Genomic DNA, 26,317 nt, shown 5'->3' on the forward strand with positions numbered 1-26,317 from the left:
CTGTCACATCTTATTTGCATTCTTGACTTTTTAATCCCAGAAAGAACACAGCTTTAGGATACGGGCCTCTAGATTTTGTTTTGTTTCATTCTAATCAAAAAAGCAAAAGCGATCCGTTATGTGAGGAGCTCCACCTGGCCTCTTGGTCAAGGGCCACGTTCAGGTGCTCTGACCCCATGCCTAGCAATGGACCAGCCAAGCTCTGCTGTGTCGCTGCAGTAAAGAATACGATTCCTGGGCCTTGTATACAAATGGCTCAGGGTCAGCCTGTCGGCTTGTTTTTTACTGTTACTATTATTGGGGATAGAATCAAGATAGGAGGGGCCGTGCCCTCTCCCTCCACACAGTAGGGGTTCACTTTGTAATTGTTTCCATCCTGAGGTATCACTCAGAGGCTTTTCCTCAGGCCTTGTGGGAATATACCTGTCTTGTTTTGGGAGTCATTCTGTTTCTCCACTGACTCAAATTCTCAACATCTAAAGGATAATCTAGTTTCTGAATTCAATGGTTATTTACAGGGCTCCAAGCATTCAGAAGACCCTGATAAGGAGCTGAGAAAATTCAAGAATAAATCCAGCGTCATTCATCTAGCATTTTCCGAGTACCTGCTCTGTGCTGGACTCTGAGGCAAGAGCTGTGGGTGAGAGGTACACGGATGAGTGACTTCAGCAAGCATGTGTTTAGGACCTACTATGTGCTCACTGTGTGAGCCAATGAGGAAAGAGATCAATGAGACACAGTCCTCATGTTTAAGAAAGTTATAATCTGTATAGTCTGGGAAGAGACACACATGTGAACCACTTAATAATAGGAAGAATGAGTGCTATTTCTCTAGCAGAGCTATAACTGCTCCCTTCTGATGTGGCCTAGCCACTGACGAGCTATATGTTTTTAGTCAAAATATTTAACCACTCTGTTCCTCAGGTAATCTATCAAATGAAGGTATAATGAGTTAATTCACATAAAAGTGCCTAGAATGGGATTTAATCATCAGTAAATGTTAGCAATCCTTCTTGTTCTCCTTTTCTCCTCCCTCCCTCCTTCCCAAGGATGAATGGTAAAGGTTCCCTGCCCCGAGGGGACAGCATGAGCCAGGCATGATGAGATAGTGGGATGCTGTGCATGGGGTCTGATGAGGCTGGCATACGAGTGTTTGTGGATGATTCTACTGGGGAAAGAGGCTGGAGAACCCCACTAGGTCCAAACCATGGAGGATCTTCCAAACAAAGGAATTTGGACGTGGGCAATGGAGAGCAAAATAGTCCATGTGTACTTCAGGAAGAGCATTTTGGCAGAGTAAGGAGAGACTGGGGAGGGTAGGGGGCACCAAGGAAGCTGCTGCAGCATTTCAGGCAAGAGCTAAGACCCAGACCATTTCTCTGACTCTTTCAGTGTGACAGAGGCTGAGGAAGAGACTTAATTCTCTTTCTGTGTGCCTGTGGGTTTCTTCCTGAAGGAACATTGGTTTGAGTGACAGTTTATCCCATGTGTGCATATGTGTCCTCTGTCTCTTTCTTCTGTGAAGATTTAACATTAATGGAATACTATTATCTAATGTACAGAGTGTCTTCGTAGTTTTCCAGTTGTCCCAGTGATGTCTTTGATGGCAATTTTTTACTTTAATCCAGGGCCCAACCCCGGATCATATATTGCATTTAGTTGTCCTATCTTTTTGCTTCCTTTAATCTGAGATAGCTTGTCTTTATCTTTTATGGCATTGATATTTTTTAAGAGTATAGGACAGTTGTTTTGTATAATGGCTCTGTTTGTTTTTTTCTGATTTTTCCTCATGATTGGATTTCACATAGGCACTTTGGGCAGGAATGCTAAATAAGTGATGTGTCTTTAATGCATTGCACAAAGAGACACCTGATGTCAGTTTATCCCATTATTAGCGATGCTGACTTAGATCGCTTGGGTAAGGTGGCGTCCGCCTCATTTCTCTGCTACAAAGTTACCACTTCTCCCTTGTTAATTAAGAAGTAGTCTGTGAAGAGATACTTGGAAACTATGTAAATATTCCATTCCTCTTCAGATTTTTGCCCTGTAATTTTAACATCCATTCATGATTCTTGCCTGAATTAACTATTACTATTGCAAAATTATTTTCTTTCCCAATTATTCCTTTTATGTGTACTACTTTTGACATTGTACTCGAAGGAAGAGCTTTCCCTGCTCCATATTTATTTATTATTCAGGAAGTACTTATGAATTTTTATTGTGTTCAGTGAGTTATAATCTACTACTGTCATTATTCATTCTGATATTCAAATTCTCCCTGGTTTAGCCAGTGGAAAACCCTTCAGGAAAACCTGGCTCCTAGTATCCTTTTGACATCTCCCTGTCATTTTTTGATCACTTCCTTACTTCCTGGCACAAATAGATGTTCCAGGCTCAAATTGTTCTTTCCCTGTCCCAATCCTGGAAACAGCCACTTCTCCAGGAGTTCTGATTCTTTTTAGTCAAATAGTATTTAAAAGCCAAGATTGGTGTACCAAGTGAACTCACTGCTGCTGAGATGTCATTGCTTCTAGGAAATTTCATATTGGTTGAACTCAGTGCGTGTGCGTGTGTGTATAAAACTGTGAGTTCATACTGATACCTTTCATTTGAATCCAATGTCCACAGGGTTTCTCTTTGCTATGTTTTATTCCGTATTTGTATTTCCTTTATCTACAGTGAAAACTCTGGTTCCCAGCGACATTAACATATTTTCTCAGTAGCATGGTCCTACAATACATCCAAAATGCTTTCAGAATTGATACATGTGTTCTACTATAAAAAAAAAAAAAAGAATCTACTAAGTAAAGTTAAAGATCTTTTTTACAGCTCTTTTTGTTTTTAAATAGAAGTTATTTAAAAAACTTTAAAAGTTACTAGGATTGGTTACTTTTTTCCTCTTGAGAACAGTTATATTATTCATTTGAAATAAGTTTTGCCTAGAGTCATACACTATTTACTCTTCTCTGTCTGGTTGCTTTTGTTCACCGTTATTCTTGAAGATTTATCCATGTTGTGAATAGTAGTTTTCCCCCCATCGTTACAGAGTATTCTGAGTATACCACACTATCCATTCACTGATGATGAATATTTGGTTAATTTTATGTTTTTTATTTATTATGAATAAAACTGCTATGAATGTTCTTATGTTTGTCTTTGGATGGAAGGACGTAATCGTTTGGGGTACGTGGGTGTCCTGGCATCTGAATCTGTATATCTGTCTTTATATCTGTATGTCTAGCTTCTTGGGAACGATTGTTTTCCCCATTCTAAGGGAATTCCTTTCTCCTGTAAGTTGTCCTGTGGATACCAGGTGTTCCTGCTTCCTGTGGCGACACCTAACAAAGTTACCATTTGGTAGATAATGCCAAGTCGTTTTTCAAAGCAGTTGTTGAATTTATGTTCCTATGAGCAGTGTAAACGATTTCCAGTTGTTAGACATCCTCACCAGCACTTGGAATTGGCAGTCTTTTTAAATTTCAGCCTGTCTTGGCTACTAGGGCAAGGGTTAAATTGTTTTTGAGGAACACACTACAGGATGTTTGGCCTGAATCTATTAATGACCTGTATTTGAGGTTGGTTGTTCAGCTCACGTGGTTTCATGCTGTTCTCAAGGGCTTAAGTAGCTTAATGGTGTGTCTTTTCTGAAATCTAGATGCATTGTTGTGTTAGGTGTTCTCAGTTTGTAAGGATCAGAGGTGCTCCTAGGTTACTGTAATATTGTAAGGATGGATATAAGTGGAGAAAAGAGGTAAAGCAAATATCTCGTAAAAGAACAACTCGAAGGTCATTTAGAACATAACCCAGCTCAGAAACCTAGACCTTCTTGTGCCATCAGCAGTAGGATCAAGAAATCCATTCTAGTGACTTTTAGCTGCTCTTCTCTACTTTGATTGTTCCTGCTGTTCTGACTCTTCTGCCTATAACCGCTCCTTATATTAACGCCTCTTGTGTCTATTTCTTCCAGCTACTGCTCCAGCTACCAATCGGAGGACTCAGTCCCTACAAGCCCTTTCAGGCAGAATTTTCTCATTAGGCCACTTCGTAGGCTATGGCCAACCTATGCATTAACCTACTTTCAGACAGGTATCCATCTGTAGTCCATCCATAGCAGTCAGGTGTGGCCACAGGAAGCAGGAGCGTCTTGTATCAACGTGGCAACTTAGAGGAGAAGGGAATTCCCTTGGAATGGGGAAAACAAGCATTCTTAGGGTGTGTTAGTTTAATTGTGTATATTATTTTCTAATTACTGTGTATATTGTATTCTAATTCAGCAGACATTTCTTAAGCCCTCTCCTTTTCTCCCAATAGAATAACTCTGTTGAAAAAGGAAATGAACTGTTGTTCATTGTGAACCTATGCCAGTTCCTAATACTTATAGTTTCTTTTTATGTGTTCCCAAGTTATATATCTTCATATGTTGTGGACACATATCTGCAGAACAGAGTCCGGCTCAAAGCAAATTTTATTCTGTAGACAGGGGAGCATGAAAGAATTTGGGGATGTATGAGATCTATTTGGTTGTTACTATCCCATTTTAAAGATGAGGGAACTGAAATCCAGAGTGGCAAAGAGATTTGCCCAAGGCCACACAACCAGGAAGTGGCAGGAACCACTTCTGATTCCATAACTAGAGCTCTTTCTCCTATTCTACACTGACTGGGAAGACATGCCCCACCCCCTGTGCCCAAATTATTAATAGTAAAAAGGAGATTTGACAAAAGTAAACTTCAGCCAAAGCAAATGGGAGGATTCAAGAGAAGATCTGGGAGGCTTCCTCAAGGCTGTGGGTTTGGAAGTGAGTCTTGTAAGGCTTGGTCAGGTTTATAATAGTATAGACAAGGGAGAATGGTGCAAATAAAGGCCCAGAAGTGGGGAAACAGATTTTCTAGGAACAGAGGAGCTACCTGTATTTCTGGGTTAGTGGGTTTATATATAGCAAACGAGAAAGAAATCAGGTATGGTAGGAAGTTAGGAGGCTTTGGGACTATGGCAACTTCCAAATTAAAAAAAAAAATCAGATCATGACATGACAAAGAGAAGAAAGCTTGAAGTCATAAAAGAGTCTTAAAAGAGTCCAGGCTGTAGTGAAAAGGACTGAAGAAGGTGGAGCAGCTGGAGATCAAGATATAGATTTGAGAGTCTTTGAGAAGGCAGAACTAATAGGATGGAGACAGTAGGAGATAAAGAGAGAGTTGCCACTTGAGAGTTTGAGCCTTAGTGATGGGGGCCGTCTGGTGCCAGTATCAGAAGAGAGGCAGTATGTATTATGGTGAAGCTCACAGGCTTTGGATCAAGGCTGACTTGGGCGTACACCCCCCCCCCTCCCCCCCGACTTGGGACCAGTGATTTAACTCCTCTGAGTAAGTTTGCTGATCTGTTGTTGAGTAGGGACACAGATTCCCACTTCCCAGAGTAGCTGTGAGGTTGTGAGGCTATGCAGGTAGAGTGAAATTCTGTGATGCCACATGCCTGGCATCCAGACACCTAACAAATTTTTGCTTTTCTCCCCAACCCAACCTCTGTTTGAGGAAGTAGCAGAACCTACTTGAAGCCTCTTCTTATGTGTAATCTGCACTTTGAAAAAAAGGAATTGGCTTTGGAGGGAAAATGGGTTCTTTGGGAACACAATCAATGGGACTTTGAGTTGGACAGATAGAGCCTCTTATTTTTTGGCCTCCTTTGACATCTAGACTTCAGTAGGGAAAAAAAAAAAAAAAAAAAAGACGAAGCCCTCACAAAGGAGCCAGAAGTATCTTTGCAAGGCTAGGTCCTTCCAAAAACAAGCAACTGTGCTGCCTCTCTGCTGCCACGATGACCTCCATTTGGGGCTATTTCTGAGCCGAGGGGTAAAAATCCATTGGCTGACAGGACTGCAGTTTGCGTGTAAAACACGCACAGCCTCCCAGCCTGCTTTTTTAACAGGTTTGGAAATCCCCGTGGTCTCCTCAGAGTTCTACACACATGACAACTGGGTTTGGGCGGAGTTGTAGCAAAGGCTGCACCGAGGTGCCCATTCCCTTCCGTTAACCCCCGCCGTGGGGAGGCTGCCTTTCTGGAGCTGCTCCCAACACGCTTCTCAGGGCCATGGTGCCTGCCAAAGACTCTCCCCGAGGCGCAGAGCCCAGGCTTCGAATCCCTCCTCCGAGTCCTTGGCAATGGCCCGCCTCCGCGCAACTGCCTCGTTGCCATAGCATCCGAGGGGCGCCCGGGCCCATTGGCACAGGGCGGGAACCAATCAGAAGGCCCCGCAGGCTGCTGTGCTCCTGGATGGTCCCTGGGCTGCCACCAACTGCTCCTAGGAAGATGAGGGTGGCTCCTGGCCAGTGGTGCGGAACTGGCCTAGATCCCACATACTCTTCTTGGGATCTTAGTGCTATTTACCCTGAGCCCTGGTCACACCCCATCTTCCCCCCCCCCCCCCCATATCCTCCTGTTCAGAGTTGAACTATCTGGTGGAGTTACCCGCAAGGTGATGGCTTCCACAGGGAGGGCAGGAGCAAAGCTTTGTTGCCACTGTACAGCCGTTTCCTCCAAGAGAAAACTCTGGAGCAGCTTCTTGATTGGTCCAGGGGTGGGCCTTCCTAGCCCCAGGAGGATGTTGTCTGGGCCTTGGAAGTCTAGGGCTGTCCCAGTTAAGATCCCTTGCTAACTGGCATATGATTGCCAGCTATAAGGAACTGGAACTGGGTGGGCGGTTTATTTTCATCCTGTTTGCCAACAGGAAGGTTAAAACGGTTGGGAAGACAGAAAAGTGGAATCGGAAAGATCATAGAATCCTGCACCTTCCCTAGCAGTAAGATACTGGGCAAGTGACTGTACTCTCTGAACCCCAGTCGCCTCACTTGTAAAACGGTTGTAACAAAAGAACCTATGTGCTAGGTTTGGTATAAGTTTGAATGAGATAATACAGGCCAAGCAGTCAGGTGCCTGGCCATAAGCACTCAGTAAGGGACAGTCACCTGTGTTTAGAAATGGTAGAACAGTACTGACCAGAGCTAGAGTACTTACATGTAGCATTTGGCAGATATTTTCACGTTAATGTAATTTTTGCTTATTCATTTAGTTATTCATTCATTTTAACTCATTAATACATTCAGCATATATTCTCTGGGCACCTACTCTCTGTATCATTCCAATTTTAGTATATGTGCTGCCGAAGCAAGCACATATTCTCTGGGCATCTACTACCAGTCACTTCATCCCTGTCCAACTGTATTTAGTGGGAGCCAGCCCCCAGGGGAGTAGAGACTTTCTTCCCAAGAATTGATGGAGTCTAGCCTGGCAGGAGGCTCTCTGGAGGATCTTGGCACCACGGGGAGGCAGTTGGGAGTTTGGAAATTGTTTTCTGCACTCCTGCCTCCTGTGGCTGAGGTGCCTGAACAGAGCAGACCCCTTTCACGTTTGAGCAGCACTGAGTCATAACAGGTTTCCACAGCCACTTTGGTTCCCCTCACCTGTGTGGAGGTGTGCCCCCTTTGCCTGAAGTCCCCGATCAGCAACCCGGAACCTACTTTCTCTGTAGCGGGACTCCGTCTCCGGGGCTGACCTCCTTTGCTGCTCTACTGCACTTTGCCATGCTGGAGTTCCTGAAACAATTCTACTCTACTCTTCATGCTCCTGTCACCTGCACACTGTGCTCCTGTAGTGCTGTTCCCTTCCTGCCTCACTGTGCATCTCAGTGCTTGTCTCCAGTTGGACTGGGGTGACCACACCCCCACTCATTTGTCTTGAGATCACCTAACTCCTCTGGGCCCCTCATCTTTTTACCCGTTCCCCCCTCCAGCTTCACGCCCTGTATACTTGGGCTGTGTGACAGAGACGTTACTGGGGAGGCACTCTGCTGGATGTCTGAGCAACAGAGGTGCTTAACACACGCACACTTCATAAATAGACATCTCATATGTGATAAGGCCGTGATGCATAGTGCTGTGGGGGTAGGTAGGGTGGAGCAGCCTTGAGACTCAGGGAAGTCTTTACCAGGAGGTGATGTTTGGGCAGTCTTAAAGGATTTAGCTAGGTAGACAGTGGGAGAGAGGAGATTCAAGTCAAGGAAAAAAGCACACGTAAAAGCCTGAAATTGCCTCATATTCTTAGAAAAAATGTACTGTAGTGTGAATGGGAAAAAAAAGGAATATGTTATTTGGGGTTGAGGGTTCATGAGTAGCAGAGAGAAGTGAGGCCAGAGAGCTAAACAGGGGACTACTCATTGTGGGCTTGCAAGCCACTGCTGGGAGCTTGTGAAGGGCTTTATATAGAGGCATGACATTCAGATTCATATGTAAGAAAGGTGAGACAAATGGCTGTGAGGCGATGGAGTGTCTCATTTGTCCTCCGGCAGTTTTGTGAGGCAGACGGGTTGACGCTATTATCTACCTGTTACACCTGAGAACACCGAGGCCTGAGCAGTTAAACATCTTGCCAAAGGTCTCAGGGCCAAAAAGGAGAGGACCTAGGACTCACCTGGCTTCCTGGCTCTGAACCTCTTCTTCCTGGGCATGCTGCCATTGTTAACAGAGTCTTCTAGAAAGCTGCCTGCAGCTGGGTGGTTGGGTATATGCTGACAGGAGCAATATGAAGCAAATGGTCATTGATACAATCTTGTTGAAGGAGTGTAGCGCTGGGATTTTGTGGCCTGTGGTGTTCGGTCTCCTGACCTCTATGCCATTGCACGTACAGCAAGAAGCAGTGGGGAGCTTTGAGTTTCAAGCTCTACGTTGCCTTGACAAAATCCATTCATCAGTGTCTCGCTCATTAATTCAGAGCAGCATCTGCTACCTGATACTGGCATTTGTCACTGGCTTGTTTCTGGAAGCCCCTGGTCCTCCAGGTTGGTCAGCTCTGCAGCCCACAGCCCCAGGGTGAGCCCTGGCAGTCAGAGGCAGCCCCTTTCTCTGTATGCATTTTGTAAAATGAAATAGCTTTATTTTTTTTAAACAAAAGTAACATTTAGCAGTACAGAACATAAGCTTGGAGACCAGGCAGTCCTGGGTTTTAGTTCTGCCACTGCCACCTAGCTAGCTATGATAGTTATTTAATGTGTATGGGCCTCAGTGTTCTTGTCTCTAAAATAAGCACAGTCAAGCTTCCCTGAAGGGACTGTTGTGGTGATTAAGATAAGGTTACATTTGCAGAGTGCCTTGGCATGACGCTTGGCTTTTTTAAAAAAAATTTTTTTTTAATGTTTTTATTTATTTTTGAGACAGAGAGAGACAGAGCATAAGCAGGGGAGGGGCAGAGAGAGAGGGAGACACAGAATCCGAAGCAGGCTCCAGGCTCTGAGCTGTCAGCACAGAGCCCTACGCGAGGCTCGAACTCACGAACGGTGAGATCATGACCTGAGCTGAAGTCAGACGCTTAACCGACTGAGCCACCCAGGCGCCCCAGGTGCTTGGTTTTGTATATCCTCAGTATATGGTGACTTTAATTCCTGCACTTGTTGCTCCCCCCACCGCGACTACTACCATCACAGTTAAAGACTATTTGAGAAACAGAGAATAGGAGTAACTGTCTTATAATCCTACCATCACAATGCAGCTACCATTATTATTTAGGTATTATGTCCTTTAAATCCTTTTCCCCCACAACTTCAGAAGATACCAGATTTTATAACATATTTATTTTATAGCCATATTTATTTATTATTTTCACCTCTGTAGTAGGAGCTGCATTATGTTTATTTTCTATATTTTTAATAATTGTTTTCTGATTGTAAGATTACCGTATAAAATTCAGACAGCGTAGAAAAAGCAAAAGGAAAAACCATAGGAATGAGTGCATACCTCATTCCTAGCCCTGAGGCTATCACTGTTAACTTTTGATGTAGTTTCTTTCAGTCTTTCACTCACATTTTATTGTAGAGTTGAGACACAATTTTTGTGTAATTTTGTGTAATTTTTCAGTTCATAGGATATCATGAGCATGTTTCTTTACTGTAAGCATTATTTTTCAAAGCTGCATAGTAGTCCATCAGAGGGCTCCACCATAATTTACATAAGCATTCCCCTATTGTTAGACACGTAAGTTTTTCCCAATTCTTCAATCTAAGCAGCTTCCTATGGCAGAACCTAGGCACCCAGCCTCAGTGTAACCAAAAAGCATATAATGAACTTGTGCTGTATGTATGACCCTGGGCGACACATGGTGGAACCCCTCAGCTAGACACTGAGCCTGCCCCCAAGGGAGCTCAGAGACTAGACACCTGGAAATACTGGGATGAAATATGCAGGTGGTTCTTTGCCAGATACTATCAGGGAGTCCACGTAAGAGCAGGTATCTCTGTTTCCTGTGGAAGCTGTGATCTGGAACACACAGCTTTTACAAAGACAAAAGTCTCAGAAACTTTGCTGACCTTTCTCACCTACCAGTGTGTTATTAGGCCTCCAACACTCAAATGCCTTTTCATCCTGTTACCTTGACTGTCAGGGGCCTGTGCTAATGACCTTTGAATATCACTTCCAAGTGGTTTTCACTGGGAAGGGGTGAGAAGCTACAGCATCAAGAAAGGAACTTGCCTGAAGCTCCGAAGAATCAGAGATGCTCCAGTCCTTGTTTCAATGCACACTTGCTCTGGCACCCACGGCAAATTGTTTCCTCTTCCCAAGCCTGTGTTTTCTCCTTGCAACATGGCGAGATTGGACTAGATGATCTCCAGGGCCCTTCCAGCATTGACATTCCATGGGGACCTGAAGTCTTCCTCTTGGTAGGAACTGAAGTGAGCATCCTGATAAAGGTCACAAGATCCTTCTCCGGAGTCCAGAGTTTCTTTTAATTAGTACCTGGGGAACCACTTATGCTTTTATATTCCCGCTTACTTCCTTCTGGTAGCAGTTGGGACATGTGGAGACTGAAAGGCAAGAAGCGCTGCTCACTTGGTGAAAACACTAGATTCTGAACCCCAAATGATTCTTTGTTCTTTTATGTACTGGGTATTTTTTCTTTTATGTGCTTGGTTTTTGCATTCACTCTCTCATTTGGCAGATATTAACTGAGTCCCAGACCCAGACAGTTAACCGAGACTCAGCCCTGTTCTCAAAATGCATGCAGTCTAGCGAAGAGACAGAAAACAATGTAAAAGGCAACAAGAGAATTGCTACAGTGGGGTACATACAAGTTGCATAAGGAAAGGAGTGTTGAGTCGGCCTAGAAGCAAAGGAGTCTCAGTGGACACGTTGAGACTTTAAAGGATGAGTGGAAGTTTTCTAGGTAGAAGTCGAGGAGAGGGCATTCCAGACAGAAGAACCACACGTGCAAAGGCCAGGAGGTATGAGAGTACATGTCATGTTCTTTGTGGGGCTAGGGGGTGAAAGGGACAAATAGCAGATGAGAAGAAGTCAAACATCTTTCCTTGAACAAGGAATTTTCTTTCTCTAATATAACTTATTTTTTTCTTTTTACAGGTCTCTTGTGGCTCAGAGCATAATCTGGCAGTGATTGGTAAGTAATGAGTAGCCTGCTAACTGTGATCTGAAAGTCCTGTGGCAGAGTTGGAGAAGACTTTCAGTTAACCCAAGGCCAGGGTGTGTGTGTGTGTGTGTGTGTGTGTGCACGTATGTTGGGGGACATGCTGGGAAATGGAAGTCTTTGGTTGACCAAGGCTTTACTAGAAGCCCCTTTTCTTTTCTTTTTAAAAATGTTTACTTCTTTTGAGAGAGAGAGAGAGAGAGAGAGAGAGAGAGAGAGAAAATGAGTGGGGGAGGAGAGAGGGAATCCCAAGCAGACTCTGTGCTGTTAGCACAGAGCCTGACATGGGGCTAGAAGCCCCTTTTCTAAAAATTTCTATCCATATCATTGAGCGTCTTTTTAAGGTCCCTGAGCTGGCTCCCCTCCCCCAGGGAGTGGCATTTCAGGATATTAAAGATTTTATACACTATGAGGACAGCATGTGTAGAAAGCCAGACATGAAAGAGGAAGAAGATTGGGCTGCTCTTGTTTCTTTGAATAAATCCCTTACTCCAAGTACTTTCCTCTTTCTTTGGAGATATAGGGCTCTGCTCGCTGCCCTAACTGCCTTGTATTTCGTGGCACTCAGGTACTCCCAGATGAAGCCAAGCTTCTGATTAATTGAGGTTTCCTCTTAATTGACTCTGGATAACCAGGGTTCACTGTTTTTATAATTAGGCCTATGAGTAATTCCTTTAAGAAGCTTTCTCATTACTTCTATAGGTAGACTAGTCTCATCTCACAGAGCATTAAAGAGACACCAGTGTGGGGCCCGACTGCCTGAGTTCAATACAGGCTTCCACTTCCTAGCTGTGTGAACTTGGACAAGGCACTTAACCCCTCTGTGGGAGGACAGTAGTGCGTACCTCCTAGGGTTTGTTGTGAGGGTTCCAGGAGTTAGTATATATAAAGCACATAGAATAGTGCTTGGCTCCTAGTAAGGGTTTTAGCAGTGTTCACTGTTATTATCTGATATTTTTTGTAATTGCCCTCCTCTGGGCTCTAGCTCTCCATCTGTAAAATGGAGGGGTTAAAACAGAAAATCAAGTTTCCCTCCTGCTCTGATATTTTCGGATCCCATTACAAACCCATCACTGCTAGCCTTCTGTTGGTGATTTCTGTTTCTGGCTACTTCTCTCCCAGCCTCTGACTCGGCTTCTGAAGGGCAAGGCCCCTGCATTTTCCTTTTGTTTTCTGCCTGTTTGCAGTACCCAGAGTAGTGCCTGGTACCCGGCAGAGACTCGGGCTCTGTTTTCTGAATTGAGCTGAGACTGGCTCAGCCGCCTGCAGTGGCAGCAGTTTGAAGCACTACTTTGTAGGCCCAAACGTGATGTGCAAGGAGGCAGAACCAAGGACAGCTGAGGAGGTAGGCTGCCAGCCAGCAGAGGGGGGTGGGGAGTAAACTGGGCTGGAGTCAGAGAAGGAGCGAGAAAATGTAACAGCAAACCTGCATGCTTCGCAGCAGCACCACATACTCTATTCCGGAACTGCTCCAGCCTGGGTGTAATTAAGGAGAATCAGAGGTGGTGCCTAGGATGCTGCTGCTGCTGTTGTCACTGCACTGGGGGAGATGTTGGCTCCCTCTGGGACCGGCACAAACAAGAAGATTGTAGGGAATCTAACTATGAGAAAGAACACAATCCAGATGAAGGCGGGGCCAGAGCTCGCAGGGCGGCTGGCTGAGCTGAGAGAGGCAGCCTGGGGCTGTAGAAAGAGCATAGACTCCGGGCAGATAGCCTTGCTTCACACTGGTTGCATCTCTTTGTGAGCCCCCATTTCCCCCCCTCATTTGTGTAATGGGGATAATTCCCATTTTGCAGGATTGCTGTGGGGATTGGTGCATGTGAGGTGCCTGGTCTATAGTGGGTATGAGAGAAATGTGTATGTGTGGATAATTCTGTTTGTTTCTCATTTCTCTTGGTCTGGGTGGGGAGAGGGGAGAATGGCTTGTTAGTGTAACCGTGCTAGTGAAGTAATTGTTACTTGGAAGAGAGGAATGATAACATTCTAGAAAGGTGTCCAGCGTTACCCAGGTGAGGAGAACATCAGAGGCAGAGGAGAGCAGGTGTGCTGGTGAGCTCTTGGGGGGTAGACCTGTATTTTTCTGTTTTGTCCTCAGTGCCCTGGTCCTGGCTCACAGTCTGTTAAATGAATGGTTGCAGAATCAGAAAAGGTGGGCCCAGTCACAGGGCTCTGGGCATATTTACCTGCCTGTGTGTGAGCTGGGAGCAGAGGCTCCCCACTGGAAGAATTGGGCCTTCCATGGGTGCCCTGCAGGGCTCAGGCTGTGCTGTAGGAAGTGACAAGAAGTGCCTGTTAGCCTTGGCAGAAGGCCAGAAAAGAGGGAGACAAGCTGGAGGAGGAGAGTTCCTATGGGCTTAAAGCCTGGTTCTCACAGCCAGCTCCTCCCCTCAGCCCTTCTGCCATTGCCGACTTTAGATGGATTTCTCTGCCTTCAGTCTCATTCCCTGAGATCTGGGCTCTCTGCGCCTGGTGCTAAGTCTCCCATGTGATAGGCACAAAACAGTTATAGAATAGACTGGAACAGAGTATAAGGAAGCCAAACTTGCCCCAAGTGTAGAAACAGCTTTGATGTGTAGTGAATGTGCAATAGACAGACCAGAAGAAGAGGTGAAATAGAGCCTGATGGAAGGACATGACTCAGGATCTGCTCTTAGAATGGACACTCCACAAAGTATATTTGTTGTACCCATTTTATAGAGGATAAACAGGTTGTCCAGGGACAAGTAGCAATAAATAGTAGAGCTGTCTGCTTGTCTTCCAAGACTGCTCTTTTGACTCTCATATCCTAAGACCTGATGCATTATGGGTGGTGGTTAAGAAGAGCACAGACACCAGGGCCAGATCGCTTGGACTCAAATTCTGGCTCCTACACCTATGAGCCATGTAACCTTCTATAAGTGGCTTAACCCCTCGGTGCCTTGATTGCCTCATTTGATATGCCTTGATGTGCCTTGATCGCCTCATATAATATTATTGGCCTCATAAGGTTGTTATGTAGAGTGCTAACAGTGCCTGGCACAAAAGTAGAAGCTCAATAAATGTGAGCTGGTATTATTACCATAATCATTGTCATCGTCATATATTAAGACTTCAATGAAAGAAGTAATTGTAAGATGGGTATAAGGAGGCCTGAGGCTCAGGATGGGAACCTCAAAAGCTAGAGAGGGAAGCATCTTCCTCACCCTTCAGGGACCAATGCAGGATCTCACCATAGCTGCAGAAGGGATTTGTAAATTGGAGCCTGGGGACCCCAGTCTGGGGGATCTGGAAATCCCAACAGCCCTAGAAACAGTGCTAGCCCAGATTTGTTCCAGATCAGGATTCTGCTATCTGCTGCCACAGACGGGGATTCAGAACCTGCCATGTTCCAGCCTGAAGCAAACCCCGCAGCAGCCACATTTCCGCTTTCTTAGGGAATCAAAATAATTCCACTCTGCTACTTCATTTGCTTCCAGGTTTCTTTTTTCCCCTTCTTCTGCAGTTTGGTTTGGTTCTTTCCTTTGTTTTCCAATGAGGCTTCTCTTGACATATTCTGTGTTTGCCACCAGGTATCACCATGGCTAGACAGGATGGTGAAGTGGTGTGAGTTCCTGCTTTAGAAAAAGGAAGCCAGGGATCGAGAATCTCAGGTGACAATCAGGAAAGAGAGAGCTGAGGCCATTGGCCACAGCTGGCGTGGCCACTTCTAACCGTGTGCCTTGCCCAGTCAGTCCACCTCAGTGAGTCTGATTCCTCATCTGTAAAATCTACCTACCCCTAAAATTGTTCTTCCAAATGGCATAGGTATGTCAGGTGGCTGCTTAGTGCCTGCCACATAACAGGTGCTCAGCAGGTGCTCACTCGTTTGGCAGGTTCACTAGTCCTTCCTTCCTTCCCACCTAGGATTTCCCTCCATATCTGACAGAGCTGGCTGGCTGGCTCCCATTCGTGGGCCTAGACTGAGGTCAGCAGGAGTGACATGAGGGCATTTGACCACCACTTGCCCAGAAAGATCCCTGCCTACAGAGGCTGGCTCCCAGGCCAGCTCTGTCTTTGGGGCCCTCACCTCTATGTCTGGCTGAATTGGCTCCAGCTGTTTTGCTTCCCCTAGGAGCAGCTTATTTTGGCTTGAATGGGCAATTTGTTTGCCTTCTCTCCTGATGTGCAGTTGTTCAGCCTTCCCTTCCTGCAGAGAAAAAAGAGCTGACTGCATTTCCTCTCTCCCCGCTCCACACAGACCTTTGGAAAATATTTTTTTTATTATTGGTGGCCTTCTCCTGGAGCATTCAGGCCTGCCAGACAGGCATTGTTAAAGGGTTAGATATTTGGCAGGAAAGTGTCGTGTCTCCTCCTCCTCCTCCTCCTCCAAGCAAAGCCAGATCTTCTACCAAATTGGAGCTATAATCTATGTAAGGATCTTTTATTCTCTTCATTTCACTGATAATTTCCAATTATTGAACCTTTGTATCTTTGTAATATGTGTGGCACAGTGTCTGACCTTGGCTTGAAACCCATGAAGCAGGGTCATGTAAGAATTTAATAGAACTAAATCTTTTTTGACACTAGCTGTTCTCTGAGAGGCAATACCTCCAAGCCCGAGGGTACTGCAGAGACCTTAGAGGCAAGTAAAAGCCTGTATGGTCCTATGCACAGTGTGATTGGCAAAGCAGAAGTGCTTTATATTATCTCATTTAATCCTAATACCAAATGGATGAGTTGGCACTACTGTTAACCCCATTTTCTAGATGCGGGAAGGGGAAGCGTAGGCTGAGCAGTTTGTTGGGAGGAATCTGCATGTCAGGTCTTTAACCAGGGCTTCTAACTTCAGAGCCTGTGGTCCACTACCCGATGCTGCTTTCCTGCAGACCAGTGACAGTCCAGCCTATTTTTAAGGCCACCAGATAAGATGATGTCATCTCTTCATTTCAGTATTTAGTTCCCCTTCATGTTAGCAGTAACTTCTTCTGTCTTCCAGACTAAATGTCTTCTTCAGGGGCGCCTGGGTGGCTTGGTCGGTTAAGCGTCCGACTTCGGCTCAGGTCATGATCTCACAGTCCGTGGGTTCGAGCCCCACGTCAGGCTGTGTGCTGACAGCTCGGAGCCTGGAGCCTGTTTGGGATTCTGCGTCTCCTTCTAGGGGCGCCTGGGTGGCTCAGTCGGTTAAGCGTCCGACTTCAGCTCAGGTCACGATCTCGCGGTCCGTGGGTTCGAGCCCCGCGTCGGGCTCTGTGCTGACAGCTCAGAGCCTGGAGCCTGTTTCAGATTCTGTGTCTCCCTCTCTCTGTGACCCTCCCCCGTTCATGCTCTGTCTCTCTCTGTCTCAAAAATAAATAAACGTTAAAAAAAAAAAAATTTAAATGTCTTCTTCAGATCCAGCAGTTCTCCGTATAAGAACCAGAGAGAATTGTGAAGTTGATGACATTGTTTTGGAAAACCACCCCTTTTAGGATTCTTCTTCCCCTTCTCATTGTCCCTTACCTCTTAAAAAAATTACTTCACTTATTTAATTTTTGAATAATTAATACATGTACATGATTCAAACTTAAAAGGCATAAAAAGATTTAAAATGAAAAACTTCCCTCCTACCCTGTCCCCCATTTGTCCAACACCCCAAAATCCTTCTACCACATGTGCAGTTAATGCCTATTATTAGTTTCTTCTGTATTTTTCTGGTTTCTTTTTGGATATATTAAGTAAATGCTAAGATATCTTTTTATCTCCCCTTTTACATAAACGGCAGTATATTATACACACTTATTAGTGTCTTATTTTTTCTTTCAACAGTTTATCTGGGAAGTCTTTACATATCAGTATAAAGCCTTCCTACTTTGTTATTACAGGTACATAATATTCCAGTATACCTATGCACCATGATTCGTTCAACCCTTGCCCTATTGATGGGCATGTAGATCATCTCCAGTCTTTTTGTTATTCTAAGTAATAATGTAGTGAATAACCTTGTGTGTGTGTGTGTATATGTGTATGTATATATATATATATATATTATTTCATATGTGAGATGTTGAAGTATAAATATAGATTATTGTATCAAAGAGTAAGTATATCTATTTTGCAAGATAGGAACTACCTTCATAGGAATTATACCATTTTTCACTCCCACTAGCACTATATGAGTACCTGTTTCTGCAGCCCCCCTAATAGTATGTTAAGAAACTTCGGGATTGGGGTACCTGGGTAACTCAGTCAGTTAAGCCGACTTTTGACTTCAGCTCAGGTCATGATCTCATGGTTCCTGAGATCAAACCCAATGTTGGGCTCTCCGCTGACAGTGTGGAGCCTGCTTGAGATTCTCTCTCTCTCCCTCTTTCTCTGCCCCTCCCCTGCTTACGCTCGCCCCCCCCCCCTCCAAAGTAAATAAACATACAAAAAAAAAAAGAAAGAAACGTCAGGATTTTTGCCAATCTGATAAGTGAAAAACTACTGAAGGTGGTTTTTGTCTTTTTTTACTTTTTAAATTGAAGTACAGTAAAGTGTACATATCTTAAAGTTTCAGTTTGGTGAGTTTTTCATATGTGTATACCTAGGAAACCACCACCCAGTACAAAATACAGAACATTTCCAGCACCCCAGAAAGTATCCCTTCTCAGTCAATACCCCACCCCGAGAGTTAACTACTATTACAACTCCTGACTCTAGAAATGAGTTTTGCCTGTGGTTGAACTTCACATTAATGGTGTTATGCACTGTGTACTCTTTTGTGTCCAGCCTCTTTGCCCAACACATTGCGTCTTCTATCTTGTCATTCTTTTTTATTGGTAATAGTCTACTGTATGAACACGCCACAACTTGATCCATTTAACTGTTGAAGATTTGGGTTGCTTCCAGTTTGAGGATTGTGAATAAGGCTGCAATGAACATTCTCACACACGTCTTTTGGTGAACATGCACATTGATTTCTCTTGAGTACGTAACTGAGAGTAGGATTTTTGGATCCTATCTTTAGCATTAGTAGATAACTTCTCAACAGTTTTCCATAGTAGTAGTGCCCATTATATATTGCCCATCAGTAACATATGGGAGTTCCAACTGCCATCTCCTTGCCAGGTATTTTCAGTCTTATTGATTTAGGCCATTCTGCTAAGTGTGTAGTGTGGAACCTCACTGTCCTTATAATTTGCATTTCTCTGATAACCAGTGATGCGTAGCAATATTTCATATGCTTATAGGCCATTTGGGTAGCTTCTTTTGTTAAGTGCAAAAACTTAACTGCAAACACTTTAAAGTGGATTTTGCCTATGTTTTTCTTACTGATTTGTAGGCATCCTTTATCTTTCAGATTCAAGACCTTTGTTGGATATATATATATATATATATATATATATATATATAGTGAACATCTTTTCCCAGTCAGTGGCTTGCTCTTTTGCTTTCTTAATGGTGTCTTTTGATGCATACATATCCTTAATTGTAATGAAGTCCAGCTTATCAGTCTTTTATTTAGTGGTTTGAGGTATTTTGGGGGAGCCTGGGTGGCTCAGTCAGTTAAGTGACCGACTTAGGCTCAGGTCATGATCTCGTGGCTTGTGAGTTCGAGCCCCGCATTGGGCTCTGGGCTGACAGCTCAGAGCCTGGAGCCTGCTTCAGATTCTGTGTCTCCCTCTCTCCCCCTCCCCCACTCATGCTCTGTCCATCTGTCTGTCTGTCTCTCTCTCTCTCTCTCAAAAATAAATAAACATTAAAAAAATTAAAACGTTTTTGTCTACTCCAAGGTCATGAAATGAAAATATTCTCTTTCTGTTCATCTTGAAACTTTATTATTTTGCGTTTTACATTTAGGCTTAAAATCCATTTCGAATTAGTTAAAACACACACACACACACACACACACACACACACACTGCTCCAAAACCATTTATTGAAGTTTGCCCTTTCCCCGTTGAAATTTAGAGGCTCCTTTGTTGTAAATCAAGAAACTGTCTATATGTGTAAATTTGTTTTTGGACTCCTCTTTCATTAGTCTATTTTTCTATATGTGTGCTAGTACCATACCACCTTGACTGCAGCTTTATAATAAATTCTAATATCTGGTATTGTTAAGTCTTCCAACTCTGTTCTTTAAGATGATTGTGACCTCTCCAATCCCTCTAGTTTTGGATATCATGAATGAGGATTGAGCACCTTTTTGAAAGTTAGGAGCTATTTGTATTTTCTTCTTTTTAAAAAAAATGTTATTTATTTATTTTTAATGTTTATTCATTTTTGAGAGAGAGAGAGACAGAGTGCAAGTGGGAAAGGGGCAGAGAGAGAGGGAGACACAGAATCGAAAGCAGGCTCCAGGCTCCAAGCTGTCAGCACAGACCCTGACACAGGGCTCAAACCCATGAACGGCGACATCATGACCGGAGCGAAGTTGGACACTTAACTGACTGAGCCACCAGGTGCCCCTGTATTTTCTTCTTTATGAAGGGTTTCTCCATACCTGTATTAGTTTTTATTGCTACTATAACAGATTACCAGAAAACTAGTGGCTTAAAACAACACAAATGTATTGTCATAGGGTTTGTGGTCAGAAGTCTGAAATGGGTCTCATGGGGCTAAAATCAGGGTGTGAACAGGCTGTATTATCTTCTGGAGTATAGAGGGAGTGTTTTCTTCCCTCTTCCAGCTTCTGGAGGCTGTCTGCATTTCTTGACTGTGGCCCCCTGCCATCTCAAAGCCAGCAGTGGCTGGTTGAATCTTTCTTGTATCACATCATATCACTGACTTTTCTGCCACTCTCTTCCACATTTAAAAATCCTCTTGATTCCATTAGGCCCCCTCTCCTGCCCTGGATAATCCAGCATAATCTCCTTACCTTGAGGTCAGCTAATTAGCACATTTAATTTCATCTGCTACCTCAGTTCTCCTTTGACATGTAACACTCACAAGGCTCCAGGAATTAGGACTTTGGGAGGACATTGTACTGCCTGTGCTTCAGGGTCCTTTGCCCTTTTTTTTCCAGTTAGATTGTTGGTCTTTTTATAATAAATTTCTAGGACTTTTTATGTACTACAGAGGTTAGGCCTTTGGGGGTTCAGACTGCAAATATATTTTCTTAGCTTCTTTTTTGTTTCTGCTTTGGTATTTTTGTTTATTCTGTGTTGTTTTTGCCATGCAACTTTTTCTTTCTCTGTAGCTGACATTTATCAATCTTTTCCTATTTGGCTTCTGGATTCTGAGTTAGAGAAGCCCTCTGCACTCTAGAGTATAAAGGAACTTCTCATATTCTACTCTAGTACTTTAAAAAAATATATATATATTTTAATGTTTTATTTATTCTTGAGAGAGAGAGACAGAGACAGAGCATGAGTGAGGGAGGGGCAGAGCGAGAGAGGGACATGGAATCCGAAGCAGACTGCAGACTCTGAGCTGTCAGCACGGAGCCTGACACGGGGCTTGAACTCACAAGCCATGGGATCATGACCTGAACCGAAGTCGGATGCTTAACTGACTGAGCCACCCAGGCGCCCCCCCCCCAAATTTTTTTTAATGTTTATTTATTTTTGAGAGAGAGACAGAGTGTGGGCATGGGAGGGGCAGAGAGAGAGGGAGACATAGAATCCGAAGCAGGCTCCAAGCTCCAAGCTATCAGCACAGAGCCTGATGCAGGGCCTGAACCCATGAACCGTGAGATTGTGACCTGAGTTGAAGTCAGACACTCAACCGACTGAGCCAGCCAGGCACCTAATTCTAGTACTTTTTATGTTTGTTTGTTTGTTTGTTTGTTTGTTTGTTTTAACTTGTAGGTCTTTGATCCATTTGGAATTTATCTTGGTACACAATGTCAAGTGTGGATTCAACTTCATTATTTTTCCAGATGGCTACCCAATAGTGTCTCGACACTACTTATTGAATTCCCTTTCTTTGGCTGCCTTCCTGGGTCCCATTGCTCCCAGAGTAACCCTAAGGCCTAAAGAGAGGCAGTGACTTACCCGAGATTGCCAGCTAGACAGTGGTAAAGCTGGGGCTAGATCTTGGGTCTAGCTCATGCTGCTCAATCTGAAGCTGGTAGCTGGTTCTCAAGGTGCTTGCTTAGATGGCTGTGACCTCCTGGGCTGTTTGCTGAGGCAGAGCAGCCCCTTGGTTCCATGGTTTGTCAGCACATGTCCTAGGTTGTGCTTCCCTCAGCTCCGGAGTGAGGTATAGTCATTGCGACTCTCACACCTGGCTGCTCCAAGCCCTGCATTTTCTTCTTTACCAGGCCAGAAATGTGATAAGACTTTTGGCATTCAAGAGAGATGTTTCACCGTTAGTACAGAGATGTTTTTACAGACCGTTGATTATTGTTTAAATTACATTTCTGTTCAGTCATTTGTTTTCCAAGGCATGGCCTCACATCACAAGGTGTGCTTTTTAGCTTTCAATAAAGTTGGGTTTTTCGCTATTAATCCTAAAGAGGCAGAGTTTGTATCAGTCCACAGGAGTCAGTCTATAGGAGACCACAGGTGAGGGTGCCAGGCTGTCAAAGAGGCTCACATACTTGCTAAATTACTCGATCTCTCATGCCAGCCTTTTTGGGCACAAGAATGATTGCCACATTTTAGCACAATGCTCTAGTCCTTCTAATGTTGCTTATGGTAGCAGAAACTACAGTTGTGACCCAGTGTACTTGTTTACAAATACTTATGGGCTTGGAGCCTGGCAAAGGTGGTGAGCCAAGGTAGAAATTACAAAGAGGTAGAGTGAGCCAGAGCAGCCTTCTGCAATGGAAGGTCTAGTCCCACTTTGCTTGCCACCAGCTCCCTGTGTGATCCTGGCCAGTCACTATCCCTCTCTGGACCTGACGACCTCCATGAGAGAAATGTTTCTAAAGTCTGCTGTACCACTCCAGTCTGTCCTCATGTCCATAAATTACGTTGCACATCTTTTTAAAAAAAATTAATCAATTCATTTTAAAAATGTTATTGCGGTACGAACATTTAATTTGAGGTCACTCTCATAATAGATTTTTAAGTGTACAATATACTATCGTTAACTGTAGGCTCAATGTTGTACCACAGACCCCTGGAACTTACTCATCGTCCTTCCTGAAACAGTTACTTTTCTCGGCGTCCACGATACCCTGCCCTCCTGGTTCCTTCTGTTTCATTGGCGGCTGCTTCTCCTCAGTCTCCTCCATGGGCTTCCCCCCTTCTCTGCCTGAATGCTGAAGGTCTGAGCACTCCGGGGCTCTGTGTTAGTCCCCCTTCTTTTCTCTCTCTGCAGGTTTTCCAGTCAACTTCATCCAGTCCCATGGCTTTAAAAACTTTTTGTATGCTGATGACTTCCCAATTTTTATGTTCAGCTCTGACCTCTCCTCTGAGCACCAAATTATATATCCAGGTTGCCCTTTGACATCTCCACATCAGTTTTAAACCAGTATCTCCAATTTAACGTGCCCAGAATAGAACTTTTGTCTTTTTCAAGACCCACGCTACTGGATCTTTTTCTCAATATTTGTCAGTACCATCAAGCCAGCCACTTAACCCAAAAATCTAGGAGTCCACGTGGATTCCTCTTCTTTCCTTATTCAGCCTCACATCTAATCCCTTAGGAGTCTTGCTGACTTTCCCTCTAAAAGTATCCTGAGAACATCCACTTTTTTCTGTTTCCACTGCTACCACTTAGCCAAGCCATAGAGTCTGTCCTCAGAACTGTTTCTACAGTCTTAACTTTGGCAGGGTTCCCTTCTCTTTCCTGCCACCAGTACGAATGGAGTCCCTACAGGATGGTTATATGGTAGCCAGAGTGCTTTTTATGTGTTGTACCAACCATAATGGACCAGATTGTCACTGCTTGCCTTGCATGCAGGGAGTGCTTCACATGTCTGTTAAAAACTGACTGATTCTTACACACAGATTGTCCTCGTTCCTTGCCTTCGGCCCGTACTGGTGGCTGACAATATGCCACGTGGCATTCTGGGTGCTGTGGAGGAATACAGCCAATGCTTGTTACCTCACGGAGCTCACATTTAGTGGGAAGGAAACCTATGAATTAAGTCTGGCACATAATATGTACTTAATACTGAATGAATCCCAAGCAGAGAGTGATAAGAAGTAGAGGAAAAGGTGAAGAGGAAGGAATGATTAATTCTGGGAATCCTCATAGAAGAAGGTAGTTTTGAGCAGAGGAAGAGAAAGAGCCTTGTGTGCTGAGACACTAACATGAACAAAGGGAAGGAAGGCTTTAAAGAGTGAATCATGGTTGGGGGACAAGTGGCCAACCATCAGGACAGCTGAGGGTCAGCTAGGACCAGGTCTCCTGTGGCATGCTGAGTGGCATTGACTTTATTGTACAGACAGTGTGGAACCATTATGGGTTATTTAAGAAGACACTTCAGAAGCTGACAATTATAGCAGAAGATAAAGGCTTTAAAACAATAGATAATGCCTTTTTGCAGAGAAAAGAGAACAGACAGTAGTTGGGCACCTACTACATGCTGGCAGCATTCTGAGCATTTTGCATGTATCATTTCACTTTGTCATCATCATGCAAGATAGAAAGTAGGCAGATGAGAATTGTCCCTATGTTTCAGATGGGAAACTGTAGACCCAGAGAGGTGGAGCCCAGGATTCAGACTGACATTTGTTGACTTCACGGAGGTCTGCACTTTTCACTCATCTTTTTACCTTCCTGCAGGGGTCAGGCTTTGGCTTAATTAGCATATCAGGCAGCACCAACCAATCTTATAGTGTGCAGGTGACTTTGGAGGCCAGGAAGAAGCAACAGCAGAGCTAGTACTGGTAGTACTTGTCCGCAGGGACAGAGACCAGCCCGCTCCGTTGTCTGTCCTCAGAGCATTGCACCTAGGGGACACGTGCAGCATGGGGCAACTTCGACAATGACCAAGAAGTCAGGCACATGAGCCCACTCTGTCCTTCCTTAGGAACGGGCTTCCTGAGCCTGGGTGGCACTATGAACGCTTAGACTCAACTTACAGTGTTGCCCCTTAGCACCCACAGGGCTTGGCTTACCCTTGTGTCCTAAATACCACCTACCCCATGGCTGCTGTCCCTGCTCTGCTGGTCTCTTCCTCCGTCTTCCTCGTGGATACACCTAAAGCCCTTAATGCAGAATAGCTGTGACTATTCATTCCAAAGTACTCTCTCTGGGCAGGGCTTCAGCAATGCTCTGTTTGCCCTTTTGGCCATTCATGGATTTGATTCATTAAGAGGCCTGGGCCAAGGGACCTGAGTGCAAGACTAGCTCCTGTCACCTTGGGCAGGCCACTTTCCTTCTCTAGGCCTCCTTTATGGATAAAAGAAGAGAGTTGTGTAAGAGAATCTTCAAGGTCTGTTCCAGCTCTGACACTTTCTGGGTTTTGTTCTTCTGTAAATTCACACCTTGCCCCTAACATGGCGTTAAGTGAACGCTTCTCAGAAGAGATCATGTTTAAGGTGGGTGGGTCTTAAAGGATGAGTAGGAGGAGAAAGGCATTCCAGTGAATGGGATCAGCATGAACAAGAGCATGGAAAAGTCATCGCAAATTAAGGGAAAAGAAAGGATCAGGAAGGGAACAGAGAGCAGTGGGAGACAAGGCTGCAGGATATCTGCAGCCCGGTCACAGAGGCCTTGAATGACAAGCCAAGGAGCTGGGACTTCATCTTGCACGGTAGCAGTAATGTATCATGATACAGGTCCTGTGCTGTACTTTCTCTTTCCGTGGGTTAAAATTGCCTGTTTTTTCCCCTCTTTCTTTGATTGATTTTCTATATACTTCAACAGAGGAATCATAGAGGAATGGCAATGGGTTTGATTTTGTGGCTTTGTAAGATATTAATTCAGTAAACTTGTGCTTCTCTTCTTGAAATAAGAATGATGCTGCTGACCTTCTGGCCCTTAGCACGCTGAATGTCTGATTGATCTGACCGGGTGTTGTGACTCCAAAATCTCCATCAGACTCCTTGGCCCAGAGTCTGCCCTATCTTAGGTGCAACTCTAGGCCCAGCTTGTGGCTAGTCCTTTTCCTTTGGTAGCCAAGAGGCTGATGGACAGGAAGCTCACAGCATAGCCCTCGTGTGGCATGTGTGCAGACGTGAGTGGCTCTTATGTGTGTTCATGGCTCACAGTGCCCAAAGGTCTCCAACTCACCTGTTTTCATTCTTGCAGCTGCTTGGAGGTTTTTCAGGGGGAGGTTCAGTCCCTATCATGCAGGTGAGGACAGGGAGTCTTAGAAAGGTTGCCAGATTTGCCCCAGGCACCGTAAGATAGCGTAAGGAGCCTGAGGTGTTGGAGTTAGGAAGCCATGAGTTCCAATTCCACCTCTGCTCCTTAATATCTGTATGACCAGGGGTAAGTCGCCACCCTCTCTGAACTGTGGGTTCTTCATCTTTGAAGATCAAGATAATAGCTTCTGTAAATGCTTGTCACTGGAGTGAATTGTGTGGTTTCTGGAAAAGCTCTTGGCACAGAGTAGGTGCTCAGCATGTTTGTTTCTGACTCACTTCAGGGCTCTTTCTGGTATTTCGCCTTGCTTCCCATATGGCCCTCTTTGTCATCTTGCTCCTCTCTTCTTAAGCCAATGCCACAGACATATACTAGTGAAAATACTCTTCCTGTGTACCCTTTGTAAAGCTGGGCCCTGTGACTGGGGCTCGAGGACACAGGTCATGGTCCCTGCTTATCGTCTCGTTGGGTGTGTGTTGAAGCACAGAGGGTTCGGTCTTCATTCCTGAAGCAGAACCAGGGTGATGTGACCATCACATGTGCCAGTGATATCCTTCCTTCTCAGGGAATTTACCACATACTTAGCAGGAGCCAGACTAAGCTCTTACATACGCTGTCTCACAAAGCTCTTACGCACTCTCCTGCATACTCCTGTGCTTGTATCTTATATACACTTACGCTGTAACACACAATCCTGTTTCACAGATGAAGCTTAGAAAAGTAAACA

General features: G+C 44.5%; 1 protein-coding gene across 1 annotated transcript in view; it reads left to right on the forward strand.

The window, feature by feature from the left end:
* SERGEF (secretion regulating guanine nucleotide exchange factor) overlaps positions 1-26,317 on the forward strand; it is a 236,600-nt gene that overhangs the window by 134,845 nt on the left and 75,438 nt on the right. The window contains 1 exon segment of the mRNA XM_025928722.2: positions 11,400-11,436. Coding sequence (XP_025784507.2) covers positions 11,400-11,436 — 37 coding nt within the window.

The sequence above is a fragment of the Puma concolor genome, chromosome D1 (genome assembly GCF_028749965.1).
Source record: "Puma concolor isolate L17-30 chromosome D1, mPumCon1.1.hap2, whole genome shotgun sequence".
In the NCBI taxonomy this organism is placed as follows: Eukaryota; Metazoa; Chordata; class Mammalia; order Carnivora; family Felidae; genus Puma; species Puma concolor.